General features: G+C 40.2%; 2 protein-coding genes across 2 annotated transcripts in view; one reads left to right on the top strand and one right to left on the bottom strand.

Moving 5' to 3' along the window:
- The first annotated feature begins 1,254 nt into the window (after window positions 1–1,254).
- LOC124285712 (uncharacterized transporter slc-17.2-like) overlaps window positions 1,255–14,117 on the top strand; it is an 83,622-nt gene continuing 70,759 nt past the window's right edge. The window contains exon 1 of the mRNA XM_046721988.1: window positions 1,255–1,504. The gene's annotated coding sequence lies outside the window, so the exon portion shown is untranslated. The remainder of the gene's footprint in view (window positions 1,505–14,117) is intronic.
- Window positions 6,171–7,094, bottom strand: LOC124285713 (juvenile hormone esterase-like). The gene has a single exon (XM_046721990.1). The coding sequence runs from the start codon at window positions 7,092–7,094 to the stop codon at window positions 6,171–6,173; it is 924 nt and encodes a 307-aa protein (XP_046577946.1).

Genomic DNA, 14,117 nt, shown 5'->3' with positions numbered 1-14,117 from the left:
TTATGAACATTGAAATTAAACAGAATTAGAGTTTCGTTTTCGTGTGAAGTAGCACAGAATTTCGAACCTCGTATCATTGCGAGGATTAAGGATTTTAAATATATATATTTCACTTTCATATATATTTTCACTTTCTCCCGATGTTGGAGAAGATCCGTGTCGTGTGATTATTTCAGAAACTTCTTCTTATATATGTACTACTGTACGCTCGGTTTTCTCATCACTTTCTTTATATATATATATATCATCCAAAACTGTGTTCCACAGGAGATATCGCTTGTGTGAGATCAAACGATATCTCCTAGGAGATATCGCTTTGACAGTAGATTTTGTACAATGCCCTGACAATGCTATGACGTCATGTACTTGATGACGTCACAATGCTATGACATCGCTGCACTGCAAGTCTAATGGCAGTACCATGTTCAGAGATGTACATTTTTCATTTAAAATTATTGAAGAGTGATTTTGGATGATAAATAGAATTCCACCCTCGTGTCTTCTGATATCAAGTATATCAACACTCGTTGATAAAAGTAAAAATATCCTCGGCAAGCCTCGGATATTTGTAACTTTATCAACTCGTGTTGATATAATTGATATCAGAAGACACTTGGGTGAGATTCTCTCAATATATATATACGATCTGTTTGATTGGCATTTAGAAGTTGGTGACTAATAAGATAGTAAGATTATTTATGGATAACAACTTAAATAGTAAAAGAAGTTGTTAACTATAAAGAATCTTACTTTCTTATACATAATATATACATTTGAGATAACCCCCGACTCGAAATGCTTCACAGTAGACTAAATCGTGTCTACTAGATTTATTGTGCTGTGAAGCATTTCGAGCAGGGGGCATCTCAAACAAAAACATTTCGGTAGTAACAGAGTAAGTTAACATTTAGAGTCACACCAGTAAAAATAACTAGATTCTCACCGTTTGTATTTAACACTAGTGTGTAAGGACAAGGGTTTGTTTATGGATGACAACTTCTTTATTGTGAAGGGTCACGACGTTTCGACGTATGTTCTTACTCCTTCATCAGGTGAATGATGAAGGACTAATTTGGTTAATTTGGCAACTTTTGCTTGTTTTTTTCCCTTCTAGGATGCCGTTATATATATTATCTAGGTATACTTTGCACTTGATTAGCTGCACACTACGCAATAGCGACGATATATTGCACCGGCAGTTGTAAGATTACAGGTCACGTGACACATGACGCCCACCCACCCAGGCAGATGGAATTGCGCAGATACTTCACAACCAGGATGTATTACATGATGTGAATGTAGGATGACATTCTAATAATAAGAACTCCCCTCACTCATATACGTTTCATTACCAAGCTGCGTGCCGCCATATTGTTGGAATATAACTGAATGCAGTGTAAAACAACTAAACACCAAGCTGTGTGAACAGTGAGTTCAGATAACAACGTTTCGCAATAAGGATCAACGAGGACAGTGTCAAACAACGAAGTAACTGAATCAAATGGTAAGAAACCATCCAATGCCATTAAAATGTAATCTGTGACTTCTGAGTCATCTGTACCACTAAGGGGTAAAGAATTAAAACTCCTAGATAGAGTTAGTTTAAGATATTTATACCAAGTCAGTGGCCTAGAGAGAAGTCAACGCCGTGCAACTGATCCAATTTTGTCCATTAAAACATACAACATTAGCCTGATGAATATGAAAGAAGGTGAACCATTTTTTTGTATTACCATAAGGATGGACCAGGCGAGGGACTTGTGCCAGAAGAGTTGCTCATTGTTCCCAGCGATACCCATATGCATAAGCAGTTATACTATCATCAGCAATCCATCTCTTTGTATCCAATGACAACAACGATGTCTTGTTCACCCGGAACCCATATATAGTATGCTTGTCACGTCTCAAAGTATTCATCTTGTGTTTGAATGTTTGGTCATTGAGTGGGGCCTTTTTGTATTTTCGTGTTTATATACTTTTTCACAACATACTTCTTCACACTTATGGCCGTTCTTATTTCACCGGGCACCCGTGAAGAGCCACCTCCTCGTGGTGGGTGCTGGGTAACGCTAAGAGCTCTTCAACCGCCCGTGTTGCCGTGGGTTGCGCCACTGTGTCGGTGGAGGACGGGAGTCTGGTGGTTCAGGGCACTGGTTCCAGGAACAATGTTCCTTTGCCCAACACATCACTTCGCCCCTTACTTCACCTAGACGGGTGGTAGAATGGGCCCGATTCTATCAATCGGCTGGTCACGTCATGCCCTGAGTATGGACAGCTTGTAGTTAACAACTGTTGTTCATGGCAGGTCTATCAAACACTTTTTGTTTTGTTAAATTGCCTAGAGTCCAATGCTACAAGGCGGTGGCACCTGGGCCAATCTGGATATACGAACCTCTTAATTCTGTATTTCTTGGGAAAAGTGTCATGGGCCAAACCAGCCTTGGATTTATTCTTTTAGTAATTACAGCTCTTTCATGTTTTTATATCTTGAGTATAACACCCCTGTAACACTAATGTTGCAGATGGGATTCCGCTGCAACATAGTCCTTGTTGACACTCCATGGTGGGTGGGGAACAGAGGTGTCGAATCCCATTACTATAACCATGGCTCAAAATACCTTTCCTGGTTCATCGAAGCACTAACGACGTCATATTGATGGTTTATCATCTGACGAAGAAATCCTTCAAAACGTCACAGATCTTGGCCGAGATTTCTTATCATTGCATCTGAAGATGGCAATCCGTTAAAACTTAATCTCTTTGTCATTGCTAAAGGCATCAAAGGTGTCTGTAGCGATGTTGAGAATGTTTCACGTCTCCGAGGTGGTTCTACCTAGTGGAATGTGCAAGGAGACAACAATCAGTTAATCTGCTGTCCTTAAAACAGTTTGTTAACACTAAAGTTGTTGTCTCGGACCACAAGACACTGAACTCATGTCGAGGGATAATCAGGGACCGGGCTTGTTGTCTGTCAGACATGAGCGAGGAAGAAATTCCAGCTGAACTAAAGAATCAAGGAGTTGCGGCCGTTAAACGCTTTACCAGAAAACAAAATGATGAAGTTGTCAAAACAAAAGGTTATCTCTTTACTTTTGGCTTTGCATTCCTTCCAAAATCAATCAAAGCTGGGTATTTCAATATTTATGTTCCAAATCCTCTCCGGTGCTATAAATGCCAGCGATTTGGACATGGAACAAAAACTTGCAGATATAACACGGTGAGCTCCCGTTGCAGACCATGAAAGCACTGAGTGCACAAATGTAATCAAGTGCGCTAACTGCAATGAAGAGCATATGGCCTCATCAAAAACATGTTCCTTTTTCCAACGAGAATCTTAAATTCTTAAAATCATATATACCCAAAACATTTCCTTTCTTGAAGCCAAAACATTGGTCCAGATCCTTCTGAAACTCCTACTATAAACTATTCGACTGTGATTTCTTCCCCACCTCCAGTCGCTAAAGTTGCCACAACCTCCGTCATGTGTCAGACATCAATTTCCTGGGTTACAAACCAACTCATTCTGGATGGTGTTACTCAGATGCCCACAAAACAGAGTGACACATCTGTGTCATGTTCTCAGACAGAGGAATTATCGGATCCCATAAGTGACGTCACATCACATAAGTGAGCCAGATTTGCAAAATGGTAAAGATGCATCCAGGAGCCATAAACACTTATCAAACAGTGAAAAGAAAAAAATTAGAGAGAAGGATCAGGGCTCTCCAGCACGTTGAGGTGCCTTCTGAGCCATCTGTTGTAGAGGTTCACAATCCGTTTGAACCTTTAGAGATGGAGGTCAGTCCAAAACTCCCATCCATGGGAGTAGACTCCAATCCCAATCAAGAACTCAAATTAAGCCTCCATGAGCTCGAATACCATTATTCAATGGAATTGTAGAGGTTCTATTGATAAGATGCATGCTGTTATGTGTACACGTTGAGATCTTTACCAACGGTAGAAATGTAACACATGTTATATACTACTCACACTGTGCTAAGGATCACACAAATTCCCAACTTTACTTAATCATAGATTTATAATTTGAAATTGTATCCATTTAAAACTAGATAAATAATGATATGGTAACCCCTCTTTAGGCAAACAGGCACTTTAATCTAGCCTTATGCACTTGGTATATGAGTAACCATAAATATGGTTTTCATGGCAACAATCAACCATTTTGCAAATCATGGAACGAGTCATCGACAAGTACACAACACCTGTGAATAGCAGGTATGGGATCCACAAAATGCAGTGACATACTGAAGCCTAGGATCCATGCTTACAATAAGCTTAGATATTTAAACCAAATTAGACCCCACATCATAGTTTTCTGTTGAATCAAAGGTTTGATCCTTAGCAAAGTGTGAATAGTATATTTGGGATTACACTGTTTAAGTAAAGTACAAATTCTAGTTTTGTTGAATCCCATCGCTATTAAAATCCACACTGTCAAAGTCAGGAACCTAATCGCCAGCACAATTCGTCCATAATAATGGTTTATCTCATAACAATCTAACGAACGAAGCGGAGTTCATAACTGAAGTGATTGGGCTTTGTAACACGGTTATCTCTTCAAAAATGTACGTGCTGACGTCAGCTATCAAACACACTCAGCCACCCTGGCTTCCATGAGAGTCGTGCCGATTTACACATGTCAGAGTGGTATGCAAAGTCCATAATCCAGTCTACCAGTTCTAAGACTTCCATTTTGTGGAAGCCGCGGTGGCTGAGCCAGTCAGATGGACGTTCTCACCTTTATTAACTACCTTCACGATTCAAACGTCATGTCATCAGTAAAACTGAAGTTCAAATAATAGTGTTCTTTCATGATGAAAGAATAACTAAATGCTCTACTTGACCAAACCACAATTTTCTTTTCTTATGCTTTACACAATGAATCGTTGATTCAGAAATAGGTGATAGCAGATCCCGTGAATGAGCCTAAAAGTGGGAGTTAAGAAGAATCTCAAAAACGACGTTAACTGTGTCCTGCAACTTCAACATAAATATGATCGTCAAGTGACACAAAGTTGGCAGTAATCCTGAGACCTGTTGTTCTCATGCCAATGTATTTCTTTCAATCCCGTGTCTCCTCCGCTTAAAACAGTAACACATAACTGCTGTTGCCAGTGAAAGACCCATGACACATATAATTTTACAGACACATAAGTCCCAGAATAGTGACGGACAGTACGAACAATGTCTGGCCAGATGTGGTTGGTGTTGCAGTGGACGTAGATGACAAGGAAGCTGTAGATGTAGTGGCAATTTTCATGAGGTTGGGGATGATGTCCAGCCACAGGGTCACTCGTCTGGGGTAGACGTGGTCACGTACTGACATGTTTGTTGTGAAGGATAGGTAACTCTGGTCGGCCATAGTGAACTCAGGCCACGCCTGTCCAAGCTTTTTTCAACAGCAGGGTTGGGGTTACTGTGAAAATAAAGTAACCACTTTGAAAGACTGATGGATATTCCCCTCGTGTGCGCGAATGTACAAGTATCGCGGTATTTTTAGAAATATGTATTGTTATTATAACGCATTACAATTAAGGACAGATGGCTGATGATATACCCTACACGATTGTGGAAATAAAACCATGACATGATAATGCTTACGTACCCAGTCTTGGCAAAGTCAGCAATGAAAGAAACAAATGTGTCCGCCAGCTGATACTCCTCTGACGTCAGGTTCCCTGAGTAGCCAAACTTCTTGAGCAAGGCCGGATTCAGGTCAAACCGAGTTTGTTGTCCACTCCATGGTTCATACCTTCCACTTCTCTGGTGAAGGATGGATAGTGGTCAAACAAGTAGAAGTAACACTTCCTGTTAGTGTTCAACATCGCATACGTCCTGGCAAAGAGGACACCCGGTACTACGAAGCTGGGGTCACCGTATGTTCCAAGTACCTGTTGCTGAGGCAGTGGCTGGTCAGGTGGTGGTCGGGGGTAGGTGTACTCCACGCTGGCGATGTTATTGATGGATGGAGTGCTAGCTCTTAATGACAGTGATGTAACTGTTGGGAGGATATCTGTGTCATACTCCTTCTGCTTGAACATGTCGGTAGAGTATGTGTAATTATTTGCCATGTCAAATGCTATAGCGCGCGTTAACAAGTGTCCCCCTTCGTTGTTGTTGGCCCCTACCATAACATCGATGTCCTTGATTTACGTGGTATTTAAGAATGTGATGTCTCTCATTAAGATTTGAGGATCGTCTTTGACAAAGATCCCATCAATGGTGGGGACCCACGTGTACTGCATGAGCTCGTAGGTCATCCACCATCCAAAATTGGAATAGGCTAATACTCTCGTACTTTCGGTCTTCCTGATACAGTCTACCATGTCCCTTTGTCTGCTCATTGCGTCACCACCTCCACCATGACAACCTAAATTATATCCAAAACTTATTGCTGTAAGTTCATCATTTCTGTTGATCGCCCAGAGAGATGTGGCAGCTCCACTCTGTAGAACTGCTCTCTGGAACAGCCCCTTTGACCCCGGGCACAACACGTGATAGGCCACACTCGCCGCCCCTGCAGATTCTCCGATGATGGTGATGTTGTTGCTGTCACCGCCAAAAGCTTCAATGTTTGTCTTGACCCACTGGAGCGCCAGGTGTTGATCCCATAATCCGTAGTTTCCCGGTGCGATGGGTTTTTTTGTACTGAAAAATCCGAATATTCCCAGTCTGTACTGGATGGTGACGACTATAACGTCACCTTTTGTCACCAATTGCCAAGGCTCGTACAAAGAAGCGCATCCATACACAAATCCTAACCCGTCAATCCATACCATCACTGGCACCCTGGACGATACATCGGTTGCATTTGGCAGGAACACATTCAACGTGAGACAGTCTTCACTCATAGCTGGAAAGGAATATCGCTGGAGACATGGCAGTCCATGGCTCGAAGCATTAAAAACGTCAGAAACTCCTGGATGTGGTTGAGGTTTTCTGAATCTGAGATCTCCAACTGGAGGTTTCGCGTACGGGATTCCGTAGTAGCCAAAGTAAGGTTGTCCGTCCCTACTGGTCCTCTCCACTCCCTGTATATATCCCCAGGTGGAATTTATCACTGGTGCCTCCATCCCAACAGCGGGGAGGACAACATGGACACAATAATCAGGTAATTCATGATCAACTTCGCTACATCGAACGGTATACTATATATCTGACTTTCCTCAACGACTTCCCGTTTATCAACAATGTTGTTATCTGAACTTACTGTTCACACAGCTTGGTGTTTAGTTGTTTAACACTGCACTCAGTTATATTCAAACAATATGGCGGCACGCAGCTTGGTAATGAAACGTATATGAGTGTGGGGAGTTATTTCGAGTAGGATTCTGATCATGTATTCATATCGTGTTATATATCCTGGTTGTGCAGTATCTGCACCATCCGTCTGCAGGGGTGGGCGTTGGTGTCATGTGTCACGTCATCTGTAATCTTACAACTGCCTGAGCAAGATATCGTCGCTGGGCAGTGTGCAGCTAATCAAGTGCAAGGTATATCTAGATACTATGGCATCCTAGAAGGGACAAAAACAAGCGAAAGTGGCATAATTAACCAACTGCGACAATGCGACAAAGCGAAAACGAGACAACGCGAGATTTTGGTAGCACGGCTAATGTGGCAGTGTGTGGTCTTGTGCAAAGAGCACAGGTCACACAAAAAGTAAAACGTTGGTTGCACAAGGAAGCCTGTGAGCGACAGGCAAGTGAGTCTGTCCATAAAATGTGCTCTGTTCATCCAGCAGTGAATGGGTACCCGGTGGGATAAGTGATACCGGATTAAAAGCAGCATGGGTTATCCAAAGTAATAATGTTCGCATCAGGTATATAGACAGACAGACAGACAGACAGGTTTATTTCATAGATGTGGCCATGAGGCCAATAGTACAAAATGACAACTTAGATTAAATTTTTACAGAGCGCATGGACATGATTTTGTTTACAAAAATTGCTAGACGGAGTATTATGTTATGGTTCTTAGTATTTAGAATATGTACACATTTTGTTTACTTGGGTTCATGATATAGATACTTGGTATGTAGTGAGTTCTTACCGCTGCATATAAAGGACATTTCATTAACACATGATACTCATCTTCTGGTACATTTTTTACAATAATCGCACATAGCTACACTAATGTCATTGTCTTTAGATTTTCTATACGAAACTATTTTTAAATTGGTGGAGCCGCATCTGAATTTTGTTAAGACTCTGCGCAGATGTAAACGAAGAGAGTGCGATCAAATACAATTCCGGAACAATATCAGATTTAAAGGCAGAATACATATGCAGTGATTTTGAGTTTCGTATATCTTGTGTCCATTCTTGATAGTACATGTCTTTACAAAGTTGTTTTAAAAGATTTAAAAACAATTCCCAGTTTCCACTACTTTGATATATCCATACATAAGCAAAGCCATGTTGAAATAATAGTGATCGTACTGCCGAAGCCCAGTTAATATCTCCATTGTCGTATAAACGTTTCAACATATCATACGAGCAACGTGGGTAACGTGTGTCTGGTTGCCGAAGCAGACGTATCCAGAACGAAACATCTCGTGTCATATAATTTACATGTAAGGGGTATCTTCCAAATTCGGCTAAAACTGCCCTGTTCGATGTGCGAGAGCGTTTAGAACGTTTTTACAAAAAATTTAATGTACTTTTTCTATTCCATGGCGGATAACAAATCCCCAAATTTCTGCTCCATATAATAATATAGGTTGGATTTTACAGTCAAAGATTTTGAAAAATATATCGAACGGAATTGTTTTATATCTGTACATGAATTTCTTAATAGGAAATAAGGCTTTCTCTGCTTGCTTACACACAAAAAACCAAGCTTTTGTGAATACATTTCTACAAGATAACGTTAATCCCAGATACTTATAATAGGAGACAGTTTCTAGTTTCTCTGTTCCAATTGACCATTTTTCTCTTTCTGCTATTCTACCACCTTTTTTAAAAACTATGACCTTTGTCTTATTTGTATTTATTGACAATCCCCATTTCGTACAATACTGTTCTAAGATATCTATCCTATTCTGTAGGTTCACAACGCTGTCTCCAAATATAGCGACATCATCCGCAAACAGAAGAATTGACAGTGCATTTATAGTCTCATCAATAAAAGCGCGACTATAGTCGCTGTTTATGATGGCGTTAACTAGTTCATCAATGTACATAATAAATAGGACTGGAGATAAGATACAACCTTGTCGTACTCCAGTCACTGGGTTAAATATTTCAGTCATACTGTACTTCGTACATCTAACAGCTGCTTTTGCATGAGTATACATTGAACGTAAAATAGTGCTAATTTTACCATGTAGACCATTGTCGAGAAGTATATATATATAGGAGCTTGTTTCTGTCAACGGTATCAAAAGATTTTTAAAATCAACAAAAATACAGTAATATTTTCCACGTTTTTTCCTTACTTGTGGATAATCGAATTTAGAACAAATATTTGGTTAATAGTACTGTAGTCTTCTCTAAACCCTGCTTGCGAATAGGAAATGATATCCTGTGTTGAAGCCCAAAGTTTTATACGTGTATCTAGAATACTTGTGAATACTTTGCTAATTATATCAAGTAGAGCAATACCCCTGTAGTTATTGGGATCCTCTCTATCCCCGGCTTTATGTAACGGAACGATAAGACCAAGGTTCCAAGAATCTGGAAAATTACCAGTGTTGAAAATCTCGTTGAAAAAATGTTTATAAAAAGGTAATAATATCAAACAAGTTTCCTTAATGGCCTCCGTCGGAATACCATCAGCCCCGGGGGATTTACCATTTCTCAGATTCTTAACTGCATTCAAGATTTCATCATATGAGATCTCGTCACCCAAGATATCGTCACAGTCTCTACCTTGTTCACAATTAACAACGTCATGGTTTTCAAGAAATGTTCGTACATGTACATCAAACTGTGTGCAATCTGTTTGAGGATCAAAGAGGTTACTAAAGTGTTTGTACCAGTTATCTGGAGTGATGTTTGTTTGTTTGCTGGCAGTGTTACAATACTTCTTGATTGACTTCCAGAACTCTTTGCATGATTTACCGTTTGCTGCGTTTGCAATTTCCTCCGCTATATTGTTTTCAAAAGTAGTTTTTTTCTGTTTACATAGGGCTTTAAATTCTTTTTTAGCATCGAGGTATTGCTTGCAATGTGCTGGGTCGTTTGTAACACTAAATGTATCAAGGAGTGCATATTTATGTCGTTTCGATCTCTCACAGTCTTCATCCAACCATCTGGGCTGGTTGTTACTTCTGTTTGTGTTGATTGTAAATGCTGTGTAGTAACATTTATGTCTGCATGTGTAAAACAATATCTAAACAAAGTCTGGATGGATTCTAGAGCAGTCTATACTAACATGTATACTATCATCAAATTGTTGGGAGAAATAAGTAAGGGATTGCTTTAATATATCGGAGAACTTACCCCTATGTTCTGTTCGCCACGTGTACTTGTGTATTTGATGAGCGGCGTGAGACTGAATGCATGTTGCACGCGCTCGTGTGGGGTCACGTGGTCTTGTCATGTCAACAACTAGAGGGAGGTATTTTCATATTTCTACAGATATCCAAAAGTTGTTTCCCCCTCGTGAATTTCTTAATATATTAAAACTGTCAGAGTCATAATCCTGTGCATCAATTATAAGATAAGAAACATTATCATTTTCAAAAAAGCACTGCTCTCTACCAACACGAGAGTTCATATCACCGAAAAGTGTAAATATAGCTGTATGGTATTCTCTAATAAGACAAAGTAACTTGTCCTCTAAAAGTTCAATACCCGTACAATCCCAAGAGTTAGCTGCTGTAGTTGTAGCATCTTGCACGTACACAAAGCCAAGGATGTTACACTGGGTGGGTACATCAGTCAGGAAGAAGACGCAGTCTGTCCACTCACTGTGGATGCGGGTGAATAGTGTTGACACTGACCTCCTAATGTAAACAGCGATACCTCCGCTGTATCTACCCACTTGGTGCAGCCGCTCCCGTACACATTGATGGCATATGTGATCTGGAAAAATGTGTTCAAAATCGGTAGCATTTTTTGCCCACGTTTCGATGAGTGCAAAGACATCATAATCATTTAGAAAATTGAGGCTATAGATTTTAGAATATAACCCATTAATATTCCAAGACAAGAAAGATAAAGGAATTAGGATACGAGTTTCATGAGTTTGTTCATCAATGTTAAGATTATCATTGTACGTAGCTTGTAAATGTGTATGGCCTCGACCATCCTCCTATCTGTCTGAGTCCCGCTGTGAGCTGAGTCTCTCACGCGCATCTCGGGGCGGGTCTGCGTCTCTGTGTCGTCTGTTCGTGTCGGTGCTGTCCCCTCTCCTGGGGGAACTCGCATCGGAGCTGTAGGGTGGGAGCCGGCTCTCGGAGGACAGGGGGTGGTGTCTTTTCCCGATTTCCACTATAGTCTTCTCAGACCAGTCGTATTCAAACACAGAGCCATTAATGATCAGTTTATCATATGATATGATTATGTAGCAATCATCTCCTCTACTACGATAATCTTTGAAATACTCTCCTAAAACTTTCCTCGCCTGTCTCAAAGTTTCTGGTTTTCTCCTCACTTTCTTTTCATTTTTCGTCCACATTGTCCTTTATTCCCAAAAATATCAAATTATCCCTTCTGGACTGGGCTTCTATTTTTTCAAGTTTGGAAGTCATTAATCTATTTCATCAGGTATATACCCCAATACCATTGTGTAAATCCCAACATACAGAAGTTTGTAAATTGACTTAATACCCAAAATGCAAATGTTATTTTACGCATGAGAAGTACACTGGTATTTATAATCATCATGAAACGTTATGGATTTTGTTTACAAATATGGCTAGGCGTAAAATAACATCTACATTTTGCGTATTAAGTAAATTTACAAACTTCTGTATGTTGGGATTTACACAATGGTATTGGGGTATATACCTGATGCGTAAATCAGAATAAGCAGGGCATTTTAATATCATCATCTTTGGATCTTCTATAGGTTTGTACATACAGTTTACTGATGCCACATCTAAATTTTGTGAGGGATCTGCGGAGTTGCATGGAGGATAATACTTTTAATTATTACCTACGAGGGCGAACATATCGGGGTTCATATTTTTCATGCGATGCCCTAGGGCAAAATATCACTTTTGTGTCGTGGTGACGTGACGTCATGAACATGGCTATGACGTCACGTTTCTTCGGTGACGTTGCGTTCTACATGCGGCGGCGCTGAGCCAGTCTGTATTTGAAAGTAGATTGGGGTTTATTTTCCTCAATTTGACGACTTCGGTAATAAACGGAATATTATATTCGTGCCCATATCATACTATGTTGTTTGAATAGCTTTAAGAACGTGGATCTCCAACTGTTTGGTCGATCCATACATATGCAAAACCGTATTAAAATAACAATGTTCTAACTGAAGAGGTCCAGTTAGTATCTTCATAGATTGTTCATCATATTTGTAGCAACGTTTAGAATGTCTTGTGGCTGGCTGACTGAGTAGTCGTAACCAGTATGATATAACTCTTGTTTTATAATTGACATGAAGTGGATATCTTCCACATTCCGCTCAAAAAGCTTTATTAGAAGAGCGATAACCAACTCCTATGACGCACTTACGAAACTTAGAGTTGACTTTTTCAATGTTTTTACGATACATTGTTCCCCAAATTTCTGAGCCGTTGAGCAAATTGGTTGAAATTTGCCATCAAAACTCAAAGGAATGTATCTGGGGAAAAAGATTTAAATGGACATATAATTTTTTTGATAGGATATAACGCTTCTCGGCTTGTTTACACAGAACCTCACAAGCTTTTTAAAACAGGTTCCGGCATAAAAACACTATACCGAGATATTTGTAATAGGAAACAGATTCCAGTCTTTCAGAGCCAATAAACCATTTTTCATTTTTTGAAAGTCCACCACCTTGTTTAAATACAACAATTTTATAAATACAACAATTGAGTATCATCTACTTTGTTCAATATAGTCATGCCGAGTTTCCGAGCAACATCTTGTAGTATCCACTAATAATCATGGCTATTTATAAAACGCCTGTTTTCAAGCACGTGTGCATGTTCAAGGCGTTAACATATTATTTCTCCGGAATACGTGAATAAAGCATCAACATTATTACTTCGGAAAACCTATGCTGCTTGTAATCCGGTATCACTTATCCCACCGGGTACCCATTCACTGCTGGATGAACAGAGACATTTTATGGATAGACTCACTTGCCTGTCGCTCACCAACGTTTCAACTTTTGTGTGACCTGTGCTCTTTGCACAAGACCTCACACTGTCACATTAGCCGCGCTACCAAAATCTCGCGTTGTCTCGTTTTCGCTTTGTCGCATTGTCGCAGTTGGTTAATTATGCCACTTTTGCTTGTTTTTTATCCCTTCTAGGATGCCATAGTATCTAGATATACCTTGCACTTGATTAGCTGCACACTGCCCAGCGACGATATCTTGCTCAGGCAGTTGTAAGATTACAGGTGACGTGACACATGACACCAACGCCCACCCCTGCAGACGGATGGTGCAGATACTGCACAACCAGGATATATAACACGATATGAATACATGATCAGAATCCTACTCGAAATTACTCCCCACACTCATATACGTCTCATTACCAAGCTGTGCGCAGCCATATTGTTTGAATACCACTGAGTGCAGTGTTAAACAACTAAACACCAAGCTGTGTGAACAGTAAGTTCAGATAACAACATTGTTGATAAACGGGAAATCGTTGAGGAAAGTCAGATATATAGTATACCGTTCGATGTAGCGAAGTTGATCATGAATTACCTGATTATTGTGTCCATGTTGTCCTCCCCGCTGTTGGGATGGAGGCACCACTGGTAAAATCCTACACATATCTGAAGTTGCCACCGCTTCTGGTGTCCGTGTAACCTCCGCCATCAGCGCATGTTCAGTTCCGCTATACTTTCTATACCCGTCGATCGATCCTTCATTTCAAATGCCCTTCTAACGATGTATAACACGTACATGTGCAATATCTTGCAAAAGTGCTACACACACCTGAAGTTGCCGCTGCTTCTGGTGTC

The sequence above is a fragment of the Haliotis rubra genome, unplaced genomic scaffold (genome assembly GCF_003918875.1).
Source record: "Haliotis rubra isolate DU_JTF1 unplaced genomic scaffold, ASM391887v1 Scf367, whole genome shotgun sequence".
Classification (NCBI taxonomy): domain Eukaryota; kingdom Metazoa; phylum Mollusca; class Gastropoda; order Lepetellida; family Haliotidae; genus Haliotis; species Haliotis rubra.
This window is presented reverse-complemented; position numbering and strand designations above follow the sequence as displayed.